Source organism: Equus przewalskii, chromosome 7, assembly GCF_037783145.1.
Source record: "Equus przewalskii isolate Varuska chromosome 7, EquPr2, whole genome shotgun sequence".
Classification (NCBI taxonomy): Eukaryota; Metazoa; Chordata; class Mammalia; order Perissodactyla; family Equidae; genus Equus; species Equus przewalskii.
The window spans coordinates 41,586,536-41,613,160 of NC_091837.1; the positions used below are offsets into that span (position 1 = coordinate 41,586,536).

The 26,625-nt window shown below is 35.2% G+C and overlaps 1 protein-coding gene and 1 long non-coding RNA gene across 3 annotated transcripts in view; one reads left to right on the forward strand and one right to left on the reverse strand.

The window, feature by feature from the left end:
• Window positions 1-26,625, reverse strand: part of MIB1 (MIB E3 ubiquitin protein ligase 1) — a 141,318-nt gene that overhangs the window by 33,674 nt on the left and 81,019 nt on the right. For both annotated transcript variants that reach the window (XM_070629701.1, XM_070629702.1), the window contains exons 11-13: window positions 24,918-25,115; window positions 22,190-22,341; window positions 462-594 (exon numbers count right to left, since the gene is read on the reverse strand). In XM_070629701.1, the coding sequence (XP_070485802.1) occupies window positions 462-594; window positions 22,190-22,341; window positions 24,918-25,115 (483 nt within the window). The remainder of the gene's footprint in view (window positions 1-461; window positions 595-22,189; window positions 22,342-24,917; window positions 25,116-26,625) is intronic.
• Window positions 9,926-25,738, forward strand: LOC103540710 (uncharacterized). Its single transcript, XR_011542598.1, has 4 exons — window positions 9,926-10,234; window positions 10,720-10,894; window positions 11,947-12,179; window positions 24,911-25,738. It is a non-coding gene; the product is annotated as an uncharacterized lncRNA (long non-coding RNA).

Here is a 26,625-nt window from a genome sequence, read left to right on the forward strand (position 1 = left end):
TGCTTTCCAACCACAGATTCCAGAGGTCCATCAGTAGTCATGAACTGAACCCCCAGATCCTGGCTACAGCCTGGTGTTACCTGATGGCAACAGGCCACACCAGCTTAGATATCAACATGACAGTTCTTAGTCCTGTGGCTGACTGATACTTCCACAACAGTGACAACGATTTGGGGAATCCCTTTTAGTTGATGCCAATTTCATTGCACCAATCCAGGAAGACTGTGCAGAGGCAATTCTGAGCTGACGTATTCACCCTCACACACACACACACTCTCTCTCTCTCTCTCCCGCCTCCCTTTATTTAAGAGCCAGTGTTAGGGAGAAGACTGAATATGCACTATATCTGAATTTGCATCATCATGGGATTTTACTGTAACCTACTAATAGGTAGTTGATGAAGTAATAAATGAATGGCAATGGTCCAAAATTGTTAAAAATTATTGAACTGCTTTTCCTACCTGATGTACCAACAGTTCAGCCACTTCTACATGATTATTAAGGGCAGCCAGATGCAAGGCAGTATAACCATCATCTTTCTTCTCATCCACAATCCATGGTCTTGGTAATTTAGATAGTAAAACACGCATTGCACTGAAAATCAAATTTACATTATTTTGATATTTACATAATTTGATATTTAATTTAATATTTTATTTTCCTTGGAAAAAATATTCAAAAGGAACTTCTGAAATCAAATGAAAATATACTTCTTTAAAGAAAAGTATGCCCTTAGAGACAAACAGAAATTCAATTTTTCTAAATCTCAAATGCACAACTTTTTGATATTTTAAGACGTAAACAAAATATCACTATTTGGAGAATAGCAGAAAAATAGAATGAGAGTGCTATAAAGGGGAAATATTATGAGAGGGGGGAAAAAAAACCAAAGGAGAAAAAAAATACCCTAAAAAGGACACAATTTTAGCTTTGTAGAATCTCTCAGGTTCAATTTGAATAGTATATATTAATAAAAGAGTTAATGAAGAACAACCAGGTAACAACAATAACATAGTAGGAAAAACAGTGATAAGACAAATTTTATGTAGCTGGGAAATTATCACGAATTCTGCAGAATTAAAAATCTGATATATGTAATTTAGTAGTGCCAAATCCAGTTGATAGCAAAACACACAAAACAATCATTATAATCTAATATTTAAGAATTGGTAATGAAGTATTTTCAAAGCCAAAAAGACAAAGTAATCCTAAAGAGCACTAAAGATTAAACCATAAAGGAAGAGGGGAACTAATTATCAAGAAATGATGCTTCTTAAAGAAAAAGCTACCCCATCCCACAAAAAGAAAAGGGAAATTAGAAGCAACTTTTCTTAACAGAAAGGTTCTATGTGGAAAACCCATAATACAATTTGGAAAAAAGCTCCCTTAATATATTCCACCAGTTGTTTTTTTTAAGACTGAGACCTAAGGTAATTGCTCTTATAAAGAATGTCGGACTTGGCAAGGACAGCGCTGATAAATATATTAGACACTGAATCTTCCCCCATACCTAAAGAAGGGAAGTAAACACAGAAAAGCTTTTAAAATTGTTCCAATAGTAAAAAAGGTAAGTAAAAAAAGGGCAAGAAATACGAGTAAGATACATATTGAGATAGTTTTTCCTAAGGTGATATATAAGAGAGAGAAAAATTTGAATAGAGAAATGTTATAAATGTACGGAGAAACAGCCTGAAGATGCAGAATGTGTGTAAAGGAAACCATTTAAGTCTCTAAAATATTATTGACACTATGGCCCAACATGACACAGAATATGTTTCCTTAATGGAAGTGGTCTATGAATCCCATGTAGGAAGTCCAAAAAGCCTGAGAACAGGCTTTGGAGTATCCAAGAACCTCTAAAATTGTACTCAAATTTGGGAGTTTATAGTTTTTTGGGGTTTTTTTTTTCCCCAAGGAAGATTAGCCCTGAGCTAACATCTGCTGCCAATCCTCCTCTGTTTAGCTGAGGAAGACTGGCCCTGAGCTAACATTCCATGTGGGACACCTACCACAGCATGGCTTGCCAAATGGTGCCATGTCCGCACCTGGGATCCAAACCGGCGAACCCCGGGCTGCCGAAGCAGAATGTGCACACTTAACTGCTGTGCCACCGGGCCGGCCCCAAGGGAGTTTATAGTTTTTATCAGGTTTTTAAACAGGTTTGTGATCCAAAGTATACTGGAAATCTCAGCCTAAAGACACCTTTCAGTGATTGTTACTAAAGTTACAATCATTGTTTAGGGGTGACAGACTTCTTTGGAAATCAATGGAAAGCTATGGGCTCTTCCCCAGAGAAACGCATGCAAAAATCTTTACCTACAATTCTGAGGACGTCTACAAACCCCTAAATCCCATTCATGAACCTCATACAAAGCTAAGGTTTCCTGCTTTAGTTCGTTTTCAGTAATTCTAAGGATTCTAATCCTCCTCATTCAGTAGATTAAAATAAAATACTAGACCTTATGTAGACTTTGTTTCAGATTTTTTTTTTTTAAAGATTGGCACCTGAGCTAACAACTGTTGGCAATCTTCTCTTTTTTTTCTTCTTCTCCCCAAAACCCCCCACTACATAGTTGTATATTCTAGTTGTGAGTCCTCTGGCTGTGCTACGTGGGACGCCACCTCAGCATGGCCTGATGAGCGGTGCCACGTCTGTGCCCAGGATCCAAACCAGCAAAACCCTGGACCGCTGAAGCGGAGCGCCCAAACTTAACCAGTGGGCCTCGGGGCCGGTCTCTATTTCAGATTCTTAAAGGGGAAACGTGCTGGCCCAAGATTATACTAGTGAATGTTTGGCTAGGACATAATCATGACGCTAATGCCATACATTATCGATTATCCTACACATTTGGCCACGTGAAAAACAGAATATATAGGAGTTTTACAATTCTTTTGGAGAGTTTTGAAGATGTAAGCACTAAATCATGTGAAAAAAGTTTTATTAAAAACAAAATGTAATCATTAAAAATAATGTAAACATAGGTTATTGATTTAAAGAAAAATTGTGATATAACTTTGTTGACAGAAATGGTGGTAACAGAGGATGTTAATAATTTTAAATCTTCACTTTCTGTGACATGAAATCAGTAGATAATGCCTACAACTGATAAATTAAGAAACTGTTGGATAAGCTGCAAGTTATTTGGCGGGTGGAGGAGGACAGAGATGAAGAGGGATAAAGCAGAAGACAGCTCTCTTTCATTACAAGCTTTGTGGGACTATTTGACTCAGCTACGTATATGTATTAGTTTCATAAAAAAAATTTAAGTTAAAACACTAAGATAATATTTGAGCTTACTATTTAAATCTTTTTAATTTGCAACTTTACTTCTTGTAGCCAACATATATAAATGTTACACTAAGTTTTAAATTAGAAAGTGGGTCCATGCTAATTTCATCGTTTTTTTTTTTTTAAGTCACATTACTGAATAGATATTCCTTAGAAGTTGGGTCTTATGGAACCATGTTTCCCACTGTCTTCTATTCCAGTTTCAGAAGTACATTCCCACATTACACTGCCAACACCTCAAAGGAAGGACAGAGAGAGAGGAGCGATTCCTCCTCTGAGTATAAGCTGTCTGTTGAGATGGAGCCATCACTTACTTGTTCTTCTGGTCTTGCACTTCACAAGTGAACAGGGGAAAAGCTAGGGAAAGCTGAAGTCCCTCAGAAAGAAGAGCCAATGGATCAGAAAGTTACTAATGCATTTAAATAGAAACAGATATGTATTCTTGAAAGCTTGTTGCCTCTCTGTTCTCTCATTACTTCATGTCTTTGCTTTTTCTTCTCAGTACAATAACTGAACTGTCAGAACAAGGGAAAGGTAGTAATTTCAGGCTACTGTTGGAAGTGACAAAATAATCCTAATTCACTTCTAGATCACAATCTACAAAGTAAATCAAATCCTAATATTAAACTACAAAATTCAGATTTACGGAGAGCAAGTTTTCATTTCAGCACAAATTTATTCTGTTAATTAGTCCTACTTACAGAAACATGGTAAATTATACAATAGAATAACCATATTAAAATCTTTGTTCTTCTTGAAATCCTGAGAGATTAAGATATCATAAAAATAAGAATTAAAAGATATGTGGCATTAGTTAATCCAAATGCCTCATTTTAAACTAATTAAGTAAATTATATTACTAGCAAAGTGTTTTAAAGACAAATGGTAATTTCTGATTTCTCACAGAAACAGTGTTATTTTGGCAGATGAGGTGAATACATCAGACAACAGTTAATTAGTAAGTAAAAGATAGAGATACCAACTAGAGAAGAAGAGATTTATAGAAGAGGAGACTCAGAAGTCCAATTAGGATAAAAATTAAAAATAACAGAAATCACCAGGATGAAATTACAATAAAAAAAATGAAAATTGTCTTTTTCTGGAAAACAATGACTAGTTAAAAAAAAAAATGAGTGAAGAAATAGTTTGTATGAAGCCTGGAGAAAGAATGAGAAAAAGAATTTATCAGTGTATCAGCAGCATCATCCACAGAGAAAGTTCTCTGAGAAGCACTCCCAGTATTCTGATCTGCCCCCTAGTAAAATCAGTAAAATGCTATCAGCTTTCAGTACATCATCATATGGAAAGTCACCACAGGGTGATGACATTGTCTATTAAGATCATCCAACCAAGCATCTTGCTCACCAATCATTTTCCAATTTTAATTTAGCTTTTCACAGATTTCTTTTTTCTCCCAGTAGGGGGGAAAAAACCCCTGCTGATCAGCTGGTATGAGTACTATAATCCATTTCACATAGTATTTCTTTCTGTAAATAGCAACTTGGCATTCTGATTTATACATCAATCTCCTACAAGTCAATTAATGTTAGTCATCTCAAGTCTAATTACTTCTGGACCTACAAAGCTGAAGTCCATATCCTGGCCCTGTAAAGCCCCAACTACACAATCATAACATTTCTATCTCATATCTCTAACTGCAACAAATGGTCGTGATTCATATCTAGTATCAAAACTTCCATAGAAGTCTCTATAAAATACAAGGTTGCTGTAAGAATTAAATGATATAACGTAGGTAAAACATTTTATTACAGAGTCTAAAACTCTTCAATATAAAGTGTTAGGACAACTCTAAGATTATAACCTACATAGTACAAATCCCCATTTTTTCCTTTCCTCTTCCTATATTCTCGATTTTGGTTATTCTTATTACCATTTAACCGGTCACCCAAGTCAGAAACCTGGGAATCATTTAGACCCTTTCCTCCCTTTTTACTCCCACATTCAATTTGTCCTGTTGATTTTCCCTGTTAAGACTAAAACTACTCTTTTCCATGGACCCCAATACTCTGCAGATAGGCTTTCATTACCTTTCCTCTGGACATTTGTAACAGCCCCTTCCACATCTATCCTCTGTACCCTCCTCCACACAAATCTAACCACTTCACAATTTCCACAAACTCAAAATTATCAGCATTCAAATAAAAAAGGCTTCCCTTTAAATAACTAAATCCTTTTAAGACTGGTCTTGATAAAAATTATTCTAAAATATACTCTCTTGCCTTAATATACTTATAAAAGAACATGAGACTAAACAACATTTTATTGATAACTCAATTACAGCAAAATCAACTCCTGATTAATTGGTATAAATTGTGGAGAAACACTTCAGATAGGCCCAAATCAAAATGAATGCAAAAGTCAACTGTCAATAGCCAGGAGTGAGCTGATTAATTTTTGTTGTTGCTGTTTGTAAAGAAACTTTTTATTTTAGAACTGTTTTAGATTTACAGAAAATTGTGAAGGTAGTACAGAGTTCTTCACTCGTATTGTTACCATTTTACATGAGGACGGTACGTTTGTTACAATTAATGAACCAGCACTGACTGTGATTAACTATAATCCATACTTCACTCCTATTTCCTTAGTTTTTATTTAATGTTCTTTTTCCACTCCAGAATACCACATTACGTTTAGTTGTCAAGTCTCCTTAGGCTCCCCCTAGCTGTGACAGTTTCTCAGACTCTCCTCGTTTTTGATGACTTTGACAACATTGAGAAGTACTAATCAGGGATTTTGTAGAATGTTCCTCAGGTGGAATCTGTCTGATGTTTTTCCCATGATTACTCTGGGATTATGAGTTTTGGGGAAGAAGGTCATAAAGGTAAAGTGCCATTTCATCACATCACATCAAGGGTGCACACTATCAATGTGACTTATCGCTCTCGATGTTGACCTTGATCACCTGGCTGAGGTAGTGTTTGTCAGGCTTCTCCACTGTGAAGTTACTCTTTTACCCCCTTTCTATACTACGGAACCAGCCTATATACTCTTTGGAAGGAAGTCACTATGCACAGCCTACACTTAAGGAGTGGAAAGTTATGCTCCATTTCCTTGAGGGTGGAGTACCTACATAAACTATTTAGAATTCTTCTATACTGGAGATTTGGGGTAGATTAATTTCAACAGAGGACTACAATGCTCTCATCTTAATTAGAAAGCCACTAATTAATGTTCATTCCTGACCCCCTCCCCCTCCCACAGAAACCAACCAAACAAAAACAAATAATACAAGGCCTCAAAAAAAGAGCCAGTCTTTGGGCCCAGCCCGCAAGGTGAGCTAAGGACAAGTTAAAAAGAACAGTCCCTAGGCCCCTCACCCTCATGTCAAGAGCAGCTCTGAGTGGCTTGTCTCCTTTCTTCCCATGGGATAGACATGATAGAACCACGAAGGCCAGTTGCAGGCTGTTCCCCACAGCACCTCAGTTAATTAAGAGGAATCTGTTGTTATCCTGCAAGCACAGAGGCTCACAGAGTTGCTGGGATGAGGGTATTACCAGTTCAATAAATCAATCATTGTATTAAGCCAACAGACTCTCACCTATGGAACACAGTATATGACATTCGGAGATATTTTCCCTAATGCTCAAACACGCTTCTTTATTTCTCAATCTGGTTGTTTTCCAAGAGGGTAAGGACATGGATGGTTTAAAGATAAGATCTTACTACCAGTTAAGCAGGCATTTGTGAATAGTGCCAAAGAAGCATTAAGTTCCGGAACAACTAATAGTGGTGCCTAGTATAATCCCTGGCACATGGTAACACTCAAACGTTTGCTGAATGATGAACAAATGAGTTCTGAGAAGCAGAGGGGACAGGCAGCTGTCTGCATTGGTATGTAATAGTCAAATGGCACTGGGTCCATTTTTAGGGCCTGCAATGCTTTGCAACTTTTCTTCAGAGACAGGCAACATTTTTCCAAACAAACCATACTGTAGAGGCCTTACATATTACTATTACTTAATGGAAAAAAAAAAACAAATAGAATAGCACTATAGCACATATTAGGTGTTCAATAAATGCTTATTAAGTTAATGAACAATCCCTCAAATAACAGTTAAAACATGCTGGTTCAGAATCCAGAAAGGAACTTATAAAGAAAGTCGACCAATCCCAAGTAGAAGTTCTTTTGGGCGTGCTAAAAGCAGGTTAGTACGTAACAGGTCTGAACACGTTTTTGTTCAATACACACCCCTATCTGAATGGATGCAGACAAGAAGTCTACGAGGGTATATACCAAAACACTATCCATGGTAATCACTTTCATAAATTAATACGGACGCTTTTTTCTCTCAATGAAAAAGATACAGTGAATAGACATTACTTATGTTCTTTTAATTCTTTTTTGTTGTGCTTTTCTTTTTTTCCCCAAAAACTCTTTTTTTGACAGATAGCATAATTAAAAGGTCCATTAGTTTAGCCTAAATTCATTTAACAGAACTTTGGGAATGTAGTTGAACTTAGCTCAAAATGACAATACAGGGTGCAGAAGAGTTGCACAGGTGAATACTCGATCATTTTTAAACCAAAGACAATTAAAATTATCTCTTAAATGACCAGCCAGTCCTTATTTTTCCTTCTATGCTCTAGGCTAGGGAAACCCATTTTGCTTATCTTTATATCCCCTTTGTATACCTAGTATAAGAAGCTCAGGTTTTGTTGCATGGAACAAACGAAGCACAATCAAATGAATAATCATCTTTCCGAATATACCCAGGCAAGGATATTAGCAACATAACTGTATTTTTTTTTTAAAGATTTTATTTTTTCCTTTTTCTCCCCAAAGCCCCCCGTACATAGCTGTTTTGTATATTCTTCGTTGTGGGTCCTTCTAGTTGTGGCATGTGGGACGCTGCCTCAGCGTGGTCTGATGAGCAGTGCCATGTCCGCGCCCAGGATTCGAACCAACGAAACACTGGGCCGCCTGCAGCGGAGCGCGCGAACTTAACCACTCGGCCACGGAGCCAGCCCCAACATAACTGTATTTTTGATGTCTGCTCCAGTCCCCAAGAGTGGTAACTCCCTAACTGAGTTCATCATTACAAACTAGAGCAGCAGCATGGCACGGTGGTGAATAGCTAGGAAGCTGAAGGCAAACTACGTGGGTTCAGACTCTGGCAACAGCAAACTGAATGGCTAGGGACTTAAGCAGGTTACTTAACTTCTACGCCTCAGTTTTCTCATCTATGAAATGCGAGAAGAATCACAAATCTTAGCTCATAGGGTTGTTATAAAAATTCAAAAGGGCTAGAAGAGTGCATGGCACTTAATATATTATATAAGTGCTGGGGGGAAAAACAAAAAAAACCTCTCACTGCTACAAAATGGTCAGCAAATATGGGGGAATTTAGAAACCTGAAAATTAACCTATCTACCCTCTGAGACGTGTCATCTTCTCACAATATGCGTAAAATTATTTCAATATCTAGGAAAGTTGGTTCTTTAAAACTGCCAAATATCTAAAGCATTCTTTGTGTCACCGTTTTAAAATAGCTAGCCAAAATAATTAAACTGCTATGGTATTAAAGGCTGAAGACAAAAAGGACATCAAAGACAAATTTCCCTTGTAGGAGAATGAGCTTAGAAAGCTGATAATGGTTTTTCTTGATTCTTAACTGAATGAATACTTAAGAGAATATATTTGCCTTAAGAACGAGGCATACAGTTGGTTTCTCTTGGGCACTTTCTAGCTTTGTAAGATCTTAAATTGTATCTTCACAAGTTTGTTGGATTTGATGTGATATTTTTTCTCCTTGGTTAAAAAAATTTCAATATTAAAATTTATTGTAAATACGCTATTAAAATTTAGAGCAAAAGTATTCTTCCTTTGAGACATACACTGTGGCAAAGTTATAGATAGGTTAATGACAATTTTAGTCTGTGGTAAAGTGTGAAATGATCATGCCTAAACGCTGTTTCAGAAAATTAAAGAATAATGACATGTAGAAGAGGGGGAAAACCACTTCACATTTGAAAATGAAATACAATAATAAAACGCATTTTAATAGCTATATATAAAGTTTCAATATAAAAGTACACAATTTCTCAAAAGTCTCCAGAGTGTTTTTCACCTAAGCACTAAAAAAAATTAACTAAAATTGACACCAAATTACAAGTTTTAAGTAGCATTTCAAGATTTCATTTACATGCTACTGTCTTCTTCCTTAATGATTTCCACCTTTAATATACAGGTTCTACTTACCATTTCTACATATTTTTCAATCAAATATTATTCACTGAACTTAAAAAGCGTGTACAGCAACAACTAGCTCTAAAGATAACACTACAAAATCCCTTCAGGCCTTTATCTATGTAAAATAGCATTATCCATAATATTTTTTACCAAGAAAGAATCAGCTTATGAAATATATTTTGGCAATGGAGGGATTTTACTTGTTCCTATCTGTGTAAAGACTGTCTTGCTACTAGCCAGGATGATTTTTCCCTCTTTCCTTTTTTCTCTGCAGTGCTTCTAAGTATACTGACAGCCGCATCAGGCTTTCCTAGTCTCGGCGCAAGCTCAGTGAAAATCTGGGAAATGTAAGTGGAAACATGAGAGACCGCTTTATTTGGCAGTGCTTTAAAAAAAAAAAAAAAAAAAAGGGCAGGACAAATGGCAAAGCAGTGTTTGGACCGCAGGATGAACAATCAATAGGCAGAAAGCAAGATAGAGGCTTCCTCAGCTTTTGGATCGACAATCGACAGCTGAGAGACTATTTTTTGCTATGGTTGACTAAATATGGTCAGGGAAGAGAGAGGCACAAGAGAGCCTGTTTGCCTGGGAGTGCATGTTTCAAATGCTTAGCTGCCTATAAAGCTGTAACAGTTTAGCCTGTGGCCACTGAGGGAAGAATATAAGTTAAGCTCTGTAGTGACCATGTGGAAGTCCTGACCTTGCTTGCAGACTTGACCTCTGGATATGACAAGGTAGCTTCAATATAGATCTACCATTTAATCCTGGAAATTAAAAACCAAAACAATCTCAGAGCAAGAAAGATGCAGACTATTTCCTGAGAAGTCAGAAGAACCCAATGTGCTCTGGTGGGCGAAGGGAAACAGGGTGAATGTTGAGTTACTTGGGGGAGTGAGGTGCGTTTTGTTCTTTGGTTTGTCTTTTTTAGATTATAAAATTAACTTCCTCTGAAACTTTTCCCCTCTTCTGAAGCATTTCATCTGAAAAATAAGTGAGGTTCATTTTCTTGGTCATTGTAGCAACCTTCCTTGGTTGCTTAACTTTCTATACAGCAGATATAAGGTACTCATACCTGTGCAATTAATATGACATTCCAAATCAAATGGCCAACGTTGATTCAATTCTATTGTAGTGCTTTTTTAAGAGTAAGGGAAGGGAGAGGGAAAGATGGCTGATTTATTTTTGTCTGCTCATTTGTTTTTCAAATCTATCTTAAAAGGTAAGGTTCTGTGATCATGATACTTCCCCCTCACTTCCCCCGGCTCATGAAAAGAAGTGCTGAATCAGCGAACAGAGTGAAGAAACAATCAAGATGAGATGGCTGCTGCTGATGTGACTCTCTGGGTCACTCTCTCTCTCCCTGCTGCAAATGCTGCATGACACTAAGCTTACAGGTAACAGAGCAGAAGGCCTGTACTTTTAAGGATGCTTACGACTTCCTGCATGCTTATCTATTATTGACTCGATATGTGTTTTTATTGTTAAATTAAATTCTATCTGGGCATAGCCTAATTTCACACTTCAAGCAGAGAGCTTACGTAGCGTAAAAAGGAATGTTGTTCAAGTATCACAGCTGATAACTCTGCATCTCAAAAATGCACAAATCCCTTACTGTCATTTACATTATTAAAGATTTAGCCTTTATTGTTTCAGATTAAATGGTGATTTTGCATCCCTCATAAATCACATCCTGCTTCCAAAGCATGCCATCTTTTAAAAACTATTAACTGTCTATTTCAAGCTTTAGTCAACCAAGAAACTTGGCAGATCTCAAAATACTTTTTAATGCTTACTCTTAGTTGGCCACAAAAATAAATCAGAATGTACATGGTGAAACTCTAACGCTGCACTGCTGGAACTGCTCTAGTCCTGGGCTGTCCAGTGCTACGTTCTGATTTGCTCTCTATGAGCTGCACTAGCTTTTTACCACAGGCTGCAGAAATTTCCCTGCCTTTTTTCCCCTCCTTTCCCAAATCTGAACATTTCTTACAGTATCCTTTTAAATTAACCTTTTAATATCACAATAATTAAAGGCGATATACCAACTATAATTTCTTTTCATGCTGAACAATCAAGCTAAAATCCAAGTACTCATAGGCTAACACTTTTCAGTTCTTTTAAGTGAGATTTTGGAAAAGTTCTCTGTCCTGGTAGTTACCCTTTATATTAAAAAAATTAAAGAACTAAACTTACCAAAATTAGATATTTATACATTTATTTGAATTTACAATTAACCTAAACAGAAGCACCAAAGTGCAAAATTCAGGTTAACTAATAAAGACAAAGGAAACAACAAAGAAGTTTTCAAATGATCATGAGTTCTTATCTGTGACCTTAAAAAAACTAACAAAAAATTCATCATCTTTAAAAATTCACTTAACTCACACTCTAAGATATCTAGTTTGTAAAAAGAATTTTCACTGAATTAATTACTATCTATTTGTAGGTTTCAGAAGCAAATTACAAAATATGAAGAAATTTGCTCTGACGACTATCAAGATACACTACACCGGTCTTACCAATTTCTGAAACACACTGCAAAACTCCACCGATTCTACGAATCTCTTGCAAAAAGAACCAAACCAGGACAAAGTTCAACAGATAACTGGTCACTGTTTAGAAGTATATGTCCACCAAGAACAAGGAACCATAAATGGCACTAATAATGTCACGCTTCAGGTAAATCTGTCATCAAGTTTAGTCTTTGACAGTCTCTGCAAATGATCTACCATTGTTCTACATCTGTAAGCTGAATGTTTTACTAACAAATGGGAAAATAAAACATATCATGTTTTTACAGCTAAGAACTTAGTAATACCTACTCAGAGTACATACTTCTTTATGTACCCATATGAACATACAATGCTATGGAATGTAAAGAAGTATGTATTTTTGGTAGGCAATAAACTGCCAGGAGGGAACTAAACTGCCCCTGCTTCTTTCTAGGTGAATGACCTTCATATGAGAAATTAACCTAGCATCAAAGAGACGACCTTTGGTAATACTAACACCATTAAATGTACCTTCTACTTACAGATGGAAACTAAATGTCACTAAGATTTACATTTTGTGAAGAAAGAGAGTTCTACTGACATAGATTTAAAATCATCACGAAACTCCTTTTAAATCTTTTAAGTTTAAAACATACTACATTTTACATTTTTAAATTAAGCACTCATGATTAAAATTTGAACACAAAGGAGAAAACAGTATTACTAGCACAAAAGAATGAGGGATACACATGACCTATCTTCTGTTTCCACAATTTGACCTTAATTTAATTATGTCATATTAGTAGGGTCGACTGATCTGTTAAGAAAAACAAGATATAACAAAAGCTGACCTCATTTACATTTTTACAGCTATTGACATTTTGATAAATTTATCATTTAATAATATTAGAGGAATTTCTGAAGCAAGTTTTGTAAAACGGTTTTCTTTTTCGAAAGCTATATGTCATAATTCTAAGACTATCTTTTAAGTAAAATTCCACTCCCAAAGAAAAAAGAAAAGTGGTCCTTGTCCTCTTCAAGTTTATCAGATCCTTAACCCAGTCTCCACTTTAAATGCTAAGTTAGTACTTAGAATAAATTAAAACATAAGATTGACGCATGAAAAATGAAAAAATTTGGGCCACAGCTATAAGTCAACAGGGCATGTTGGTAACAGACTGGCAAATATTTTTTTAAAATTTAATTTATTATCTATATTATCCTTGAATTTACTTTCTCCAAAGGGGACACACAAAATGAAAACACTATAGTCAAGAAATCAATTTACACAGATAAAATAACCATCTTTTATTGGTATTATGCAACTACAATTCAATTTTTATAAATGTGATAGATCCACTATTTATAGTATGTTAGAAATATCAAAATACTTTTTATACAAAATTTATTTTGTATAACATTTATATATTAATAAAATTATACATAATAGATACTAGCAACAACTTATAAGCAGTATCTGTTTTAAGCTATGATAGACTTAGAAAATACAAATTCTAATAATAATATTCATATATCCTAATCATTTCTTACTAAAAGTATTATTTCAACTGGAATATTTAAATGTGTGTAAAAAGCATAATCATTTTTAAAATTTTTTGTGTCACAAGTTGAATAGAAATGGCTAGAAGGTTAACTATAGTTACTTTTCTCTCTGTTTAATAAGATAACTAGATAGTTAACTGTCAAAAGATGATTTTCATTTTATCAGCAAATTATAAAGAATGAGAGAATGACTATTAGATATGGTAGCATATAAATTATTGTATGTTTACAGAAATTATAAAAAGCTCATTATTTAAAAATTGTATATTTTCAAAGAAAAAATTAGTTCAAAGCTTAACTCACTGAAGCATAGCCGTTTTCTTTTTGGTCATCCACAAACAGAATGGGAATGCTTCATATTCCATTCAAGTTTAACTGTACATGCCCTAAATACCAAAATCTGAAAATACATATCTCAAAAGCAGAGATTCCTCTATAAAACTACTCAAAGGGTATTACTATACCCATGTTTTATAATGAACAATTATATTCGTTATTCTATAGGTATAAAGGTTTTTAATAATTACTTTAAAATACCTCAGCGCCTAAGAATCCTGTGGCTATAATATTAAGAGTATATAATCCTTAGAAAAACAAATGACAGCATCTGTTATTCATTTAAAAAAAAATAAAATTCTCTACTGACTCTAGTGTTTACAAGTTTAATTTAACACATCTAAGAGTACTTTCAATCACTCCAAAATGTCACACCCATCACTTAGATCAGCTGTTCATTTTTAACTGAGTACATATTAAACCCTGGGCATCTGCTGACACTGGTGTAACTCAAACATTTCAATGTCTCTCTGACAGGGATAACAGATGCTGACATTATCAAATGCTGTACTGTTTTTTTTTCCATGGCCTCTCCTTGCCCCGATATGGCCAGTATACGAAACTGAAGTGCTATCCAAAAGGACACTTGAGCAACTGGATCTGCTAAACAGCTCCCCTGTAACTAGTAAAAATAGAAGCCAGTTTTACTGCTATCTTCAGCACTTAAGTCCAGGCAATTTAACACCTGCTTCACTTCTATTAGAATAAATGATGGAAAGAACTGTAGTTACATTAATTTCACCAATAGCAAGATACTTACCAACCAACAGATGCAGAATATACTTAATATGAGAATTGTTTGAATACTGCCTGAATTAGTGTTGACCTTCTCCCAGTTTAGTTCCAAACAGTAACTATTTCTTTACTCTTTACATTTCACTGGGAGCATTTACCTTATAGGCAAACTATAATTTCTCAAACTTTTATTTTAAGCAAGTATATTTCAGAAGAAATCCCTTCTCAATATTGAAATGCAACACTGAAATCACATAATAACAAAAACCTGCTATACTGAGTTTTAATGGCAGATTTTAACATTCAAATTCATGGATTGTAGCTAACCACCACAAGTCCATGTATTATTAAGCTGAGAATGAGAAGTAAGTAAGCAATCTGTACCCAAAATGACAGAGAATTCAGTCAATGAAATAGATCTTTAAAGGGTTAAATTACTAACCGATGATTACTAACACTACATAAGCAAAAACAAAGAAAAAGAAGCTGGCACACATCGTAGTTCCTTTCAACACAAGTCCAAGGAATACACTGACTACACGTGTGATCTATTTATAAACCAAAGGGCAGAGGTACTTTCTTAAGGCCACTCATATTCCTCCACCCCCTGTCAGCAACTTGCTATTAGTCCTCAAGTAAAACACCAAAAAAAGCAGCAGCGGTAGAAAAGTATGACTAGCAGTACTCTTCCCTAACCTATTAGCTTATTTACTTGGTTTACTGCCTTGAGATAAATGGAAAACATCACTCTGAAACACATCAAGGTCTATTTGTTCCTTTAAATGTTGTTGGTTTTGAAACAGGTTTACTGTCTACATTTAAGAATTAAGCAAAGGTGTCCAAAAAAAGGATGTACATTGATAATTCTTTAATGCATTAACAATGTATTAAATGGTAAAGACTTCTGCACTATTAGAGTAGGAAACAGTAGGAAAAGTGTGTTTAAAATAGAAAATTTTACATTCAATGACTGAAGTACCAATACGAGAATCTCTAACATTAGTAGATGGTCCATAATCATAATTTTACAAATAAAATGCATTTTAACTGTTCTGGATCCCAAAGTGGCAGCACTGCAATGCTTTGCTAGAGCTGGTAAAATGGAACCAAATCGCCTCTTCAATGGATTTGGTCCCCTTCAACCAGCTGTAGCTATGCATTGATTACTACAGGACAACCAAGCGTTTGCATTTCCGAATATCAATCGGACATCAACTAATTTCAACTTATTTAAATTATTCAGACTGTGGTTTAAATCAAATAATTTGTTCCTGTTAATTCTACTTGGAAGAGTCATTATGGTCAACAATGTTTATAAAAAGCTTTATGAAAAATATGTGGATAACTTAAGGATTTCAAATAAAACAATTATACTTATATATGGTCTCTTGGTATTAAATTTCTTATCCTTTAGAAAAGAAATGGTAATGAAATCTAGACTATGCCACATAATAATAATAATAAAAAACTTCCTCGAAAGGAAGAAAATATCTGGGAAGATCACCTGAAACCATAACGGGAATGCCACAGTGTGGTTCACATGGACATGTGCATATTTTAAATTTAAAGAAAAATATAACATTATATAAAATAATACCCTAGAAACGTTGGGTCACTATCTTTCATAGGATTGGCTTTAATTTTACTGCTATTTACCTGAATATTGATGGGTAAAGTGAAAAAGGAGATGATAACGCAGAATATCTTGTAAAGAGACAAACAGTAAGTATCTAATTTTTCTAAACCTGAACCAAAAGTTTTTAATCCTCAAAAAACAAAGAAAATGCTAAGCACTGCTACTTTTTACTCGTGTAGATATTTTAGCTCTCCATCCTTGTTTCCATCAGTTGTAAAATGAAGACGTCTTCTTTTTTTTTTTAAAGATTGGCCCTGAGCTAACATCAGCTGTCAATCTTCTTCTTCTTCTCCTTCTCCCCAAAGTCCCGCAATACATACTTGTATATTCTAGTTGTAGGTGCTTCTAGTTGTGGCATGTGGGACGCCGCCTCAGCATGGCTTGATGAACAGTGCTAGGTCTGTGCCCAGGATCCAAACTGCCAAAACCCTGGGCCGCCAAAGCAGAGCACACAAACTTAACCAGTCGGCCACGGGGCTGGCCCCTGAAGATCTCTTCTAATAATAACATTCTACGACTCTCCTCACTCTGTCTTCTTTGTCCTTCACAAAAAAATATATACACACAAGCCTCTCTCTCAGTGGAGAGAAATGAAGGAAGAGGAAAAAGAAAAGTGATCCAACATCCCCCTAATTTTCTTACTGACTGCAATAAAACTACAGATATGTAATGTTCTTTAATAGAGACAAACATTCAGAATTAACGAAGGGTTACTGATGGCAAGTAGTATTAGAAACCCGGATGTTCACACAATCCTCAACTTCTGACCACTCTTCTATTTTAAAGCAAAAACCATCCCCTAAAAGAATGTGGGCAAAAGAAGTTATATGTAAAAAAAATCTTATCACTTCATTCAAGTTAATAGGCCACTTTGCTCATATTAATTACATCTCAGTCACATTCAATATATTTATATATTACAGGGTACATAGTGTTTGAGAGTAGATGTATGTATGTATGAACACATATGAGAGAAAACGGACATACTACAAGTATTCTATCATTTAATAGACTCTGAGCTACTTTTTACAGACAGTCACAGACTGCATAACAACATTTTGGTCAACAATGGACTGCACATATGACAGTGGTCCCATAAGATTAGTATCAAATAACCTAGGGGTATGAGGCTACCTCATCTAGGTTTGTGTTAAGTACACTCTTATGATGTTCACACAATGAAATCACTGAATGACACCCCCTTCATTAAACAACACACATGACCATAAAGCACTCAGCATGTTCAGAGTTTATAAGAAAAGGGAAACATTAAACACCAAGATATGGTCCAGATTATCAAATCTTCCTATATTCAACACTGTCTCATTTACCAGACTATATTTCAGAATTTAAAAAGTTAAAGGTATCATAACATTCTAGAGGGAAAATATGAGTTGCTCACATATTCAGCAAGATTTAGTAGGTGTCTTTTGGGAACAGACAGATAAGAAAGAAAAAAATGCCTGTGAAGTTATCCTAGCACTAACCTGAAATCATAACACGTATATCACATCATGTGGTTGACTCATATTTTACTGTTACTTTTCACATTTAATTTATATTAAAGAAAAATTTGTAAATAACATTATATAAAGTAACTTTATAATATTATCAGCACCTCCAAAATACCTATCAATTGTTTTTTGCCAGCTCTGCAGACAACAATGCTAATTTATTTTCATTTTAGAGCTTAGAGGGAGCTCTAAAAACTAAAAGGCAGCTAAAAGTGCAACATCCTCACAAAAAGTATCTGCGTAATGTGCTGATTAATGCTAATCCAAAGATATTTAGTTTTCATTTTTAACAATAGAAATGATTTCTGCTATTCATTTAAATCTGAAATTTTACCCATATACAAAAAGAAAAAATAATATGGCTAAACTCTAGGGAAAACATCCCTATAAATATCAACTATCAGAATACGCAAACAGCATTGTTCTTAGTTAAGATTTCTTAAAATAAAAAAAAAAAAGCTACTATATTAAAACATTGTAACTGCATTCTAAAATGCTCCAAACTTTATAAAGCATGACCAAAGCACTCAGTGTCTCATAGCAAAAACATAATTCTCTTCCACAATTCTGAAAGAAAAGAAATGGCTTATAACTTCTTTTCTCTTAATGTTTTTATTTCACTTACTGTCATATTATGAGGAAATATCAAGATTAGCTTTGAAATCTGGAATCCATATTCACCTGCAGCTTTGAAATCTAGATCTCAAAGTATATTCTTGAAAAATATAGGCTATCTAGAAATATTTTTGATGACCAGGAAAACTACATTTTCTTTTAGAAAAGCATATTCAATAATTATTAACTCTACTGTGTTATTGACTTATTGCTGAAGAATTATTATTAACTAAAAGAAAAGCTAGGGAATAGAATAATACTTAAATTCCACATGTGTACACATGCACATACAAATTTTGGAAATTTCTCCAAATTACTAACCATAATAAATCAAAACAATAACACATAAATATTTGTGCTGGTATTAAATTATACTCACAATAATGTAAATAATTTATTGTAGAAAAAATATACACATTCTAATTAAAAAAACCCTCAAAAATAGCTAAGAATCATACTAACTAAAGTGCCATCAACTGCAATTAAAACTGACTATACATAAAGTCAACTAAGCCAAGAATCCTGAAGAAGTATAACTGCCACACAAAACAAAGCTCACAAACAACAAATTAAAATGCTACAATTCAAGGTCATAGGCTAAGTTACATAAATTATAAAATGTTTATAACAAAGGAGAAAATGTTAGCACATCTGTTAATTATATTCAATATTTTATCTAAAAATGCTAAGTTCATCAGGTTCTGGAAATAATAATGTACTATATCTGGTTTTCTCAAATAAGTGTTAAGGGCAAACACTTTTTTTAAAATTCTGAGTACACCAAAAACGGTTCCTTCTGTCTTATGACATTACTAGTCAGCACAAGGAAAGAAGAGCCAATTTTAAGAATAAGAAATTTGATAAGCAAAAAAGAACTCAAAACAACCCAACCTGTAATTACAACTGATATAAAAGTTGTGTCATCTTCTGATACTCTTTAGTGTCCAATTAAAATCACATTCTCTATCTGGCAAGCTACATAAAATGTCTTAAGGAAATAGGAACAAAGAAGTCATGTAGCTTTAAACTAAAGCACCACTTTGTTGTAGAATGAATTTTTTTTTTTAAATATCACACGACACCAATTACCTGGTTGGAGGAGTCACTGTTATAAATTTTCAGAGGAATTCTCAAGAAGTGAAGAAACCGAAGTAGTGTATTTTCTCCTCCTTGTATACACTTAGCATTATTAAATATACTGTGCCTACTCCCAAAAAAGTGAAACAATCCAAAATATTTGAAAGTTACTCATTTCCTAAACATTCCAATTTTCAGCATATCTTAAACTTTATAATTTAATACCGTAACCTAAATAAATTCCCTCAATAAAATCTCTTTCTGACCATTCTAATCTGAAGTAATCGCTCTGTTTGAACTAAGAGTTTTTCTACAGAACTTATTTTGTAATTTATCATAAATATTCTTGTGATAACTAACACTGTGCTATCAAATTAAGACTAACACTTACTCAGTCCCTACTGGAGTGAAAGCATTGTGGGAAATATACAGATGAATACGAGGGCCCACAATTTTAAAAGAAACATAAAAAGGCACATACTAAGTAAGGTACAGCACAAAGTAGATTATAAGTGCAATAAAACAAGAACACAGACAAGGAAGTACAGGGCAGAAAGAAAATAATTTCAGTGATGAGATCTAGGAGTTGTGGAAGAAAGATGGTTAAGATAAAGGGGATAAGGACATCCTGATGAAAGAAAATGCTCAAATAAATGAGAGAAGAAAGCTGACAGACTATTTTAGGAAAAGAGTGTAGTGTAATGTAGCTAAAGGGCAAGGTGGGCAGAGAGCTTTTAATTAGTGGGAGATAAAGTTAGGAAGACAGGCACAGAACACACCAGAAGTGGGTCTGAATGCGAAGTCAAGGTGCACAGATTTTATTCCACGTACAATAGGAAGCGACTGAAGATTTTGAAACAGGAGAGGGGAGCTATTAGATCTGCGCTTTTAGAATGACAATTTGGGAATTGCATGAAAGTTAAATCAGAGATAAGACTGAAATCAGGGAGAACAATTAGAAAGATACTGTAATGGTCCGGGTAAAAGTGGTGAGTGCTTAGGTCAGCAACAATGGAAATAGAAACGGAATGGGTTGAAAAGACTTGTAGAATAAATGGAATTTTAGAACTAACTGGAAGTTCAGAATTAGTGACAGAGTAGTCCAAGATAACCCTAAACAAAGAAGCAGCAAGGGGAGTGATGTATTAATACATTCTTACTTAAATCATTCACTGTCATGTGTTTCAGTCTTGCCTCACATATAGACCATAATACAGGAAAGGCAATATAAAGTGGTTAAGAACCACGATTCTAAAGTCAGACAGGCCTAGCTCAAGTTCCAGCTACTCTGCTAGTCAACTGTGTGATCTTGTCTAAGTCAAGTCATCTCTTTGTAAGCCTCACATTGTCATCTATAAAATGAGGATATTAACACCTACCTCAAAAAGCTGTTCAAAGGATTAAATGAGATAATGCATGTTAACCACTTAGTAGAGGCCTGGCATGTGTTAAGTGCTATCGCCATCATCATCATCAACTTCTATTTGAAAAGCAGGGCACATATAATACTGTTTTCTCTCCTTCATAATGTCAGTACGAAGTGTTCAAATATTTGTAATTCGAAAAACAAATCAAGACATAATCTAAAATATGGTCATTTATTTCATCCTACATTATATACCCATTTTTATGGGTACCAACAAGCAATAGCAATAAAATCCTTTTGTTCTCTGTGCCCACCCTCTAGTGGTGATCCTAAGAAGTTAAAAAGTAGCAAAAAGTCAGAAGGAAACATGATAGAAAAATGCAATATAGGAGCAAAGAATAAGATTCATGGTGACTATAGTTAATAATACTGTATTGTCTATTGCACGTTTGAAAGTTGCGAAGAGAACAGATCTTAAAAGTTCTCAACACACACAGAAGATCTCTACGTGCGGTGATGGACTTATCGTGGTGATCATTTTGCAATATATACATATATCGAATCATTATGTTGTATATCTGAAACTAATATAATGTTATATCTCAACTATAAAAAATTCAAGATAAACTATCAAAATAAACTTCAAAGTGAACAATTCCTTCATTCGAGATATGTAGGATTGATTGAACAGAAGACATCTAATGCAGAATTTTCTAAAATGCTTCTCAAGATAGTTATTCTAAAACATTCATTCACAGAAAGTTCTAGCTTAAGCAAAGCTAAGATTTTCCTTTTCTGTGGGACTCTGCAGATATTTTATGAATTCTGTGACTTCCCAAAAGTCTTTCTCAAACTTCAACCATCAAATACTTTTTTCCGTACACCACCTATTATTATATCAACAGTTGGAGAACATCTACACTAAAGTATAGATAACTAATTATATTAATAAAGAATTAGATAATTTAATAGTTACTTAGCAGCAAGTTAAAAAAAATAATTACTATGCAAATGGATAACATGATTAGAGTGCACCCTGAGAATGATTTTGAAGAAACATAAAACTGAAGTTTAATTAAATCTTTAGAATATAAGCGAGTATTTCTGATACTTTATATCCATATTTAACATATATTTAAATAGCCATTTCATAATACTTGATTACTTTAACAGTGAGAAATATCATCATATAAAACTAATCTATTTAATGAAGACACAATTTTCACAGACCTTAAAATGACTTAAAATACCTAAGATAGCCAAAATTATTTCCTCATCAGTATCAGAAAAAGAGAACCAGCAAGAGGAAAATATTTTTAAATTGCATATAAAATAGTAAAAGGTGACATCTTTACCTGGGATTTCCTCTTAGTGCAGCGTGGTGTAGAGCATTAAATCCATTGTTGTTTGTAATGGTAACATCTGCTCCAGCTTCCAGAAGAACTGCCAGGATGTCATCACGTTTCTTACTTATTGCATCATGAAGAGGGGTATCACCTTCAGAATCCTTTGTGGGTTTTTTTAAGTTTAAAGAGACTTTCATTAGTTCTTCTTCAATCAATCATCACATATAACATTAATACTTATACTGAATTACTAAACAAAGAAACAAAAACAGAAGCTGTATCCAACACCATCAATAAAACATGCTGTGTGTCAAATTAAAAAAATGCAGGTGGGCCAGCCCCGAGGCCGAGTGGTTAAGTTCATGTGCTCTACTTTAGTGGCCCAGGATTTCATCGGTTCAGATCCTGGGCGTGCACCTAGCACCACTCATCAAGCCATGCTGGGGTGGCATCCCACATAGCACAACCAGAGGCACTCACAACTAGGACATACAACTATGTAGTGGGGGGCTTTGCGGAGAAGGAAAAAAAAAAAAAGATTGGCAATAGTCGTCAGCTCAGGTGCCAATCTTTAAAAAAAAATTTTAAATAAAAACATGCAGGCAAGAAACAGCCTCATTATAGTAAATAAACTCATACTCAATCTAGATGGAGATCACAATAAACAAAGAAATATCAAAAAAGCACTCTCAAACATAATTCAGCAAATAACAAAACTTAATGATATGGAAAAGCTGCCCCCAAAAGTTCGTTAGTTTAAAATGGTCTGCTATACCATATTCCTACCATTAATTTCTGTACCGGGAAGTTCCATACCAAACTACACCAGTCTCAGGGCCCCACAGCAATGAGTCAGTGGTTCTCAACCTCGGCTGTGCTGTAGAATCTGCTGGGGAGCTCTTAAAAACCCTGATACCCAGGCTGTTCTTCAGACTAACTAAACCAGAATCTCTAGGGGTGAGACCCACACATCAGTATTTTTCAGAGCTCCCCAGCTGAATATATCGTGTAGCCATGGCCGAGAATCATTAATCTAAATGTTTTCAAAGGGCAGGAAAGTAGCTAGTTACCTCAAAGTAAAACCAAATGTAGAAGAAAATTTGGCAGTCTCAGTCTGCCTTTTTTTCAAGATGACTACTTTTTTTTCATTAATCAACTGATTTAGAAATAAGCTGTTAATCATTATCAGTCATCTACACAAATGGATAATTGAGATCTCATTTTTCATAGTTTCATAAATACTATTTTCAAGCCATATATAGCCTAACCTTTGGTGTATACCACGGTGGCCAAATCCAGCCTGACATCTATCTTTGCAAATAGTTTTATTGGAATACAGCCACACTTATTCATTTATGTATAATCAATGGCTGCTTTCATGCTACAATGGCAATAATGCATAGCTGTGATAGAAATCATATGAAAACCTAAAATATTATCTGGCCCTTTACAGAAAAAGTTTGCCAACTTTGCAAACTTTTGCAAAAGATTTTGCAAAAAAAAAGTTTGCATATATTCATCCACCCACGTAAGAAATTCCTAATGCATGTTCAATCCAACAATCCACCTACTTTCCTACTATCTGGTGGCACTAACAATTTCACAGACTCCCATTTGAGACGGACTCTTAACATGGTTGGAATAAACTTCTACAAGCTCTGATCTGTCCTGCCTTTTGGTCCCCACAGTAGCTATTCAAAACCTTTATCACTCTTCTCAATTACCCTTTCTATATCTACCACTCTCCATTCAATCTCAACAGATGACTATGCCTCCCATTTCAGACCAAAAAAAAGTCAGCAGGTATAAATTCCCTCCCTCTCAACAGATTAGCACCCCCAAGTTCCTCCTCCGTCCTCCAACTCTGCCATCCACTTAAAAGCTGGCAGTTCCAAAATGGCTGAACCTCAGAAATTCTAGTCTGTAATAACCATCTAGCCGAACAAAATCTCCAATTCTTTCAGTTCTTCTCAAACCCTCAGTCCTCAGTTGTTCTTCTTCATTACTTTTCTAAGAACTATCCAGTTTAATTCACCTGGTTGCTAAAACTTTGGATGGAAAGAATCACTTCTTAGAGGACTCTTGCTTCAAAAAGTAGACCCTAGGGGCTGGCCCCGTGGCCGAGTGGTTAAGTTCCTGCACTCCGCTGCAGGCGGCCCAGTGTTTCGTTGGTTCGAATCCTGGGCGCGGACATGGCACTGCTCATCAAACCACGCTGAGGCAGCGTCCCGCATGCCACAACTAGAAGGACCCACAACAAAGAATATACAACTATGTACCGGGGGGCTTTGGGGAGAAAAAGGAAAAAATAAAATCTTAAAAAAAAAAAGAAAGTAGACCCTAGTGTAAATCAACCGTAAAACACTACATATTTTCCAAACAGGAAATCTTCCAAGACTAGACTAATGACTAGATCAAGACTCTAAGATAAATTAAGCTACAATTAAAATAATTTAGACAGTTATGAAGTAACTATCATGAAATGCAGCCAATTACACTTCAAGGCCCCATCCCCATTCCCCAAAATAAAACTGATCTACCGACACTTTCTTAAAAAAGGCTTTTCTAAGAAGGAATAGCTGCCAATTTTATTACGTTCTACACCTTTCGTATCATTTACTATGGCTGTATGAAAAAGAACTGATAACAAAGAAATGCTTCCCACAGAACCTAGTACTTCCCTTTAATAGGACTCTAGCAATACCTGTGGAACATATTTTTTTTTTAAAGGTTTTACCTGAAGACTGGGATGACAGCCAAAATCCAATAAAGTCTTCACAACTTGAAGATGGCCTTTATTGACAGCAATATGAAGCGGTGTCTGTCGGCGCTTGTTGCGAGCATTCAAGTCAGCGCTGCCTCGGTGTAGGACCTCTATCACAGCCCCTTCATCTCCAAAGGCTGCGTGATGAACGGCTCTATCTCCATCTTTATCCTAAACATCAGCATTTAAACCTGACTTAGTGAATATTTTAGAAAGAAAAATAAACTTGAAGCTATAATTCACCAAGAATCAGAGTAATGTGAGAAAAGGAAACAAAATGGAACCAAGAAAATAATTAGAAATTCACTTGAATAGCAATTAACTCCAAAGATAAATGATGAACCTGGATCAATATATCACATCACACCTATATTGGACCAATAGTTTTATCAGAAGTAGTTCAATTCCTCATTACTCCTACTTTATCAGCCATGACAGTAAGTTAACGTTAGGAAAATGTTAAATTATGATACAACTGTATAAACTTTTTTCCATTTAAAAAAATTTCACGAAGAATTTTTACATTATATACCCTTTTTTATATTCTTCCATACTCCATTTCCAATTTTAACATCCAGAAGTAAGCCTGCTCTAAGATTCTCTCCAGAGCCGTGGTTCTGAACCCACGGTCCCAGGCCCTGGTGGACTCTAGTTCTTGCAAGTGGTCTGAAAATCCACATGGTACTTGGAATTATTTGAATTACTTCTCAAAGATAACACAGATAACCACTGCTGTGATTAAATACATTTAATGTGTTTAAATACATTAAAACAAACAGTTGCTGATTTCAAAATAGTTTTTGGTCTTGGCATATTTTCTCAAACAGATATTAAAAGTAAAGCCACTCATACAGGAGTCCACAACGATTTGACAACCATTCTTGAAAAGGTAGGAAACCACGATTTGGCAGTACTTCCACCTTACGAATATTTCAGCTAAACCAAGTTAGGAGTTTTCTTACCTGTCAACCTTGAGCATAAAGAAACTGGCAAACTATCACATGAAAGATTTAAGATTCAACTCGTGTGCCTCTGAGCAGCAAAAGATTTTGCAAAAAAAGTTTGCATATATTCATCCACCCAATATCCCAGAAAAACAAACTTTTCACACACACACAAAAATTTGTTTTTTTCTTTGTGTGTGTGTGTATCTTAACCTCTTTAGTAACACATTTCAATATTTCAGAACCTTAGATTTAAGAAGATCTTCCTAATCCCCAAACCAGATTTATTTTCTGTTTCACTTTTTTTTTTTTGGTGAAGAAGACTGACCTTGAGCTAACATGTGTGCCAATCTTCCTCTATTTTATATGTGGGACGCCACCACAGCACGACTTGATGAGCAGTGTGTAGGTCCGTGCTCAGGATCTGAAACCGAAAACCCTAGGCCATGGAAGCAGAGCTGCAAACTTAACCACTATGCGACTCGGCTGGCCCTTCTGTTACAATTTTTAAGCCTAACTAGAGTACTCCTTCTGTTAAGAAAGGGATCCTCGGGCCTGGCGCCGTGGCCGAGTGGTTAAGTTTGTGTGCTCCGCTTCGGTGGCCCAGGTTTTCACTGGTTGGATCCTGGACACGGACATGGCACCGCTCATCAGGCCACGCTGAGGCAGCGTCCCACATGCCATAACTAGAAGCACCCACAACTAAAAATACACAACTATGTACCAGGGGGCTTTGG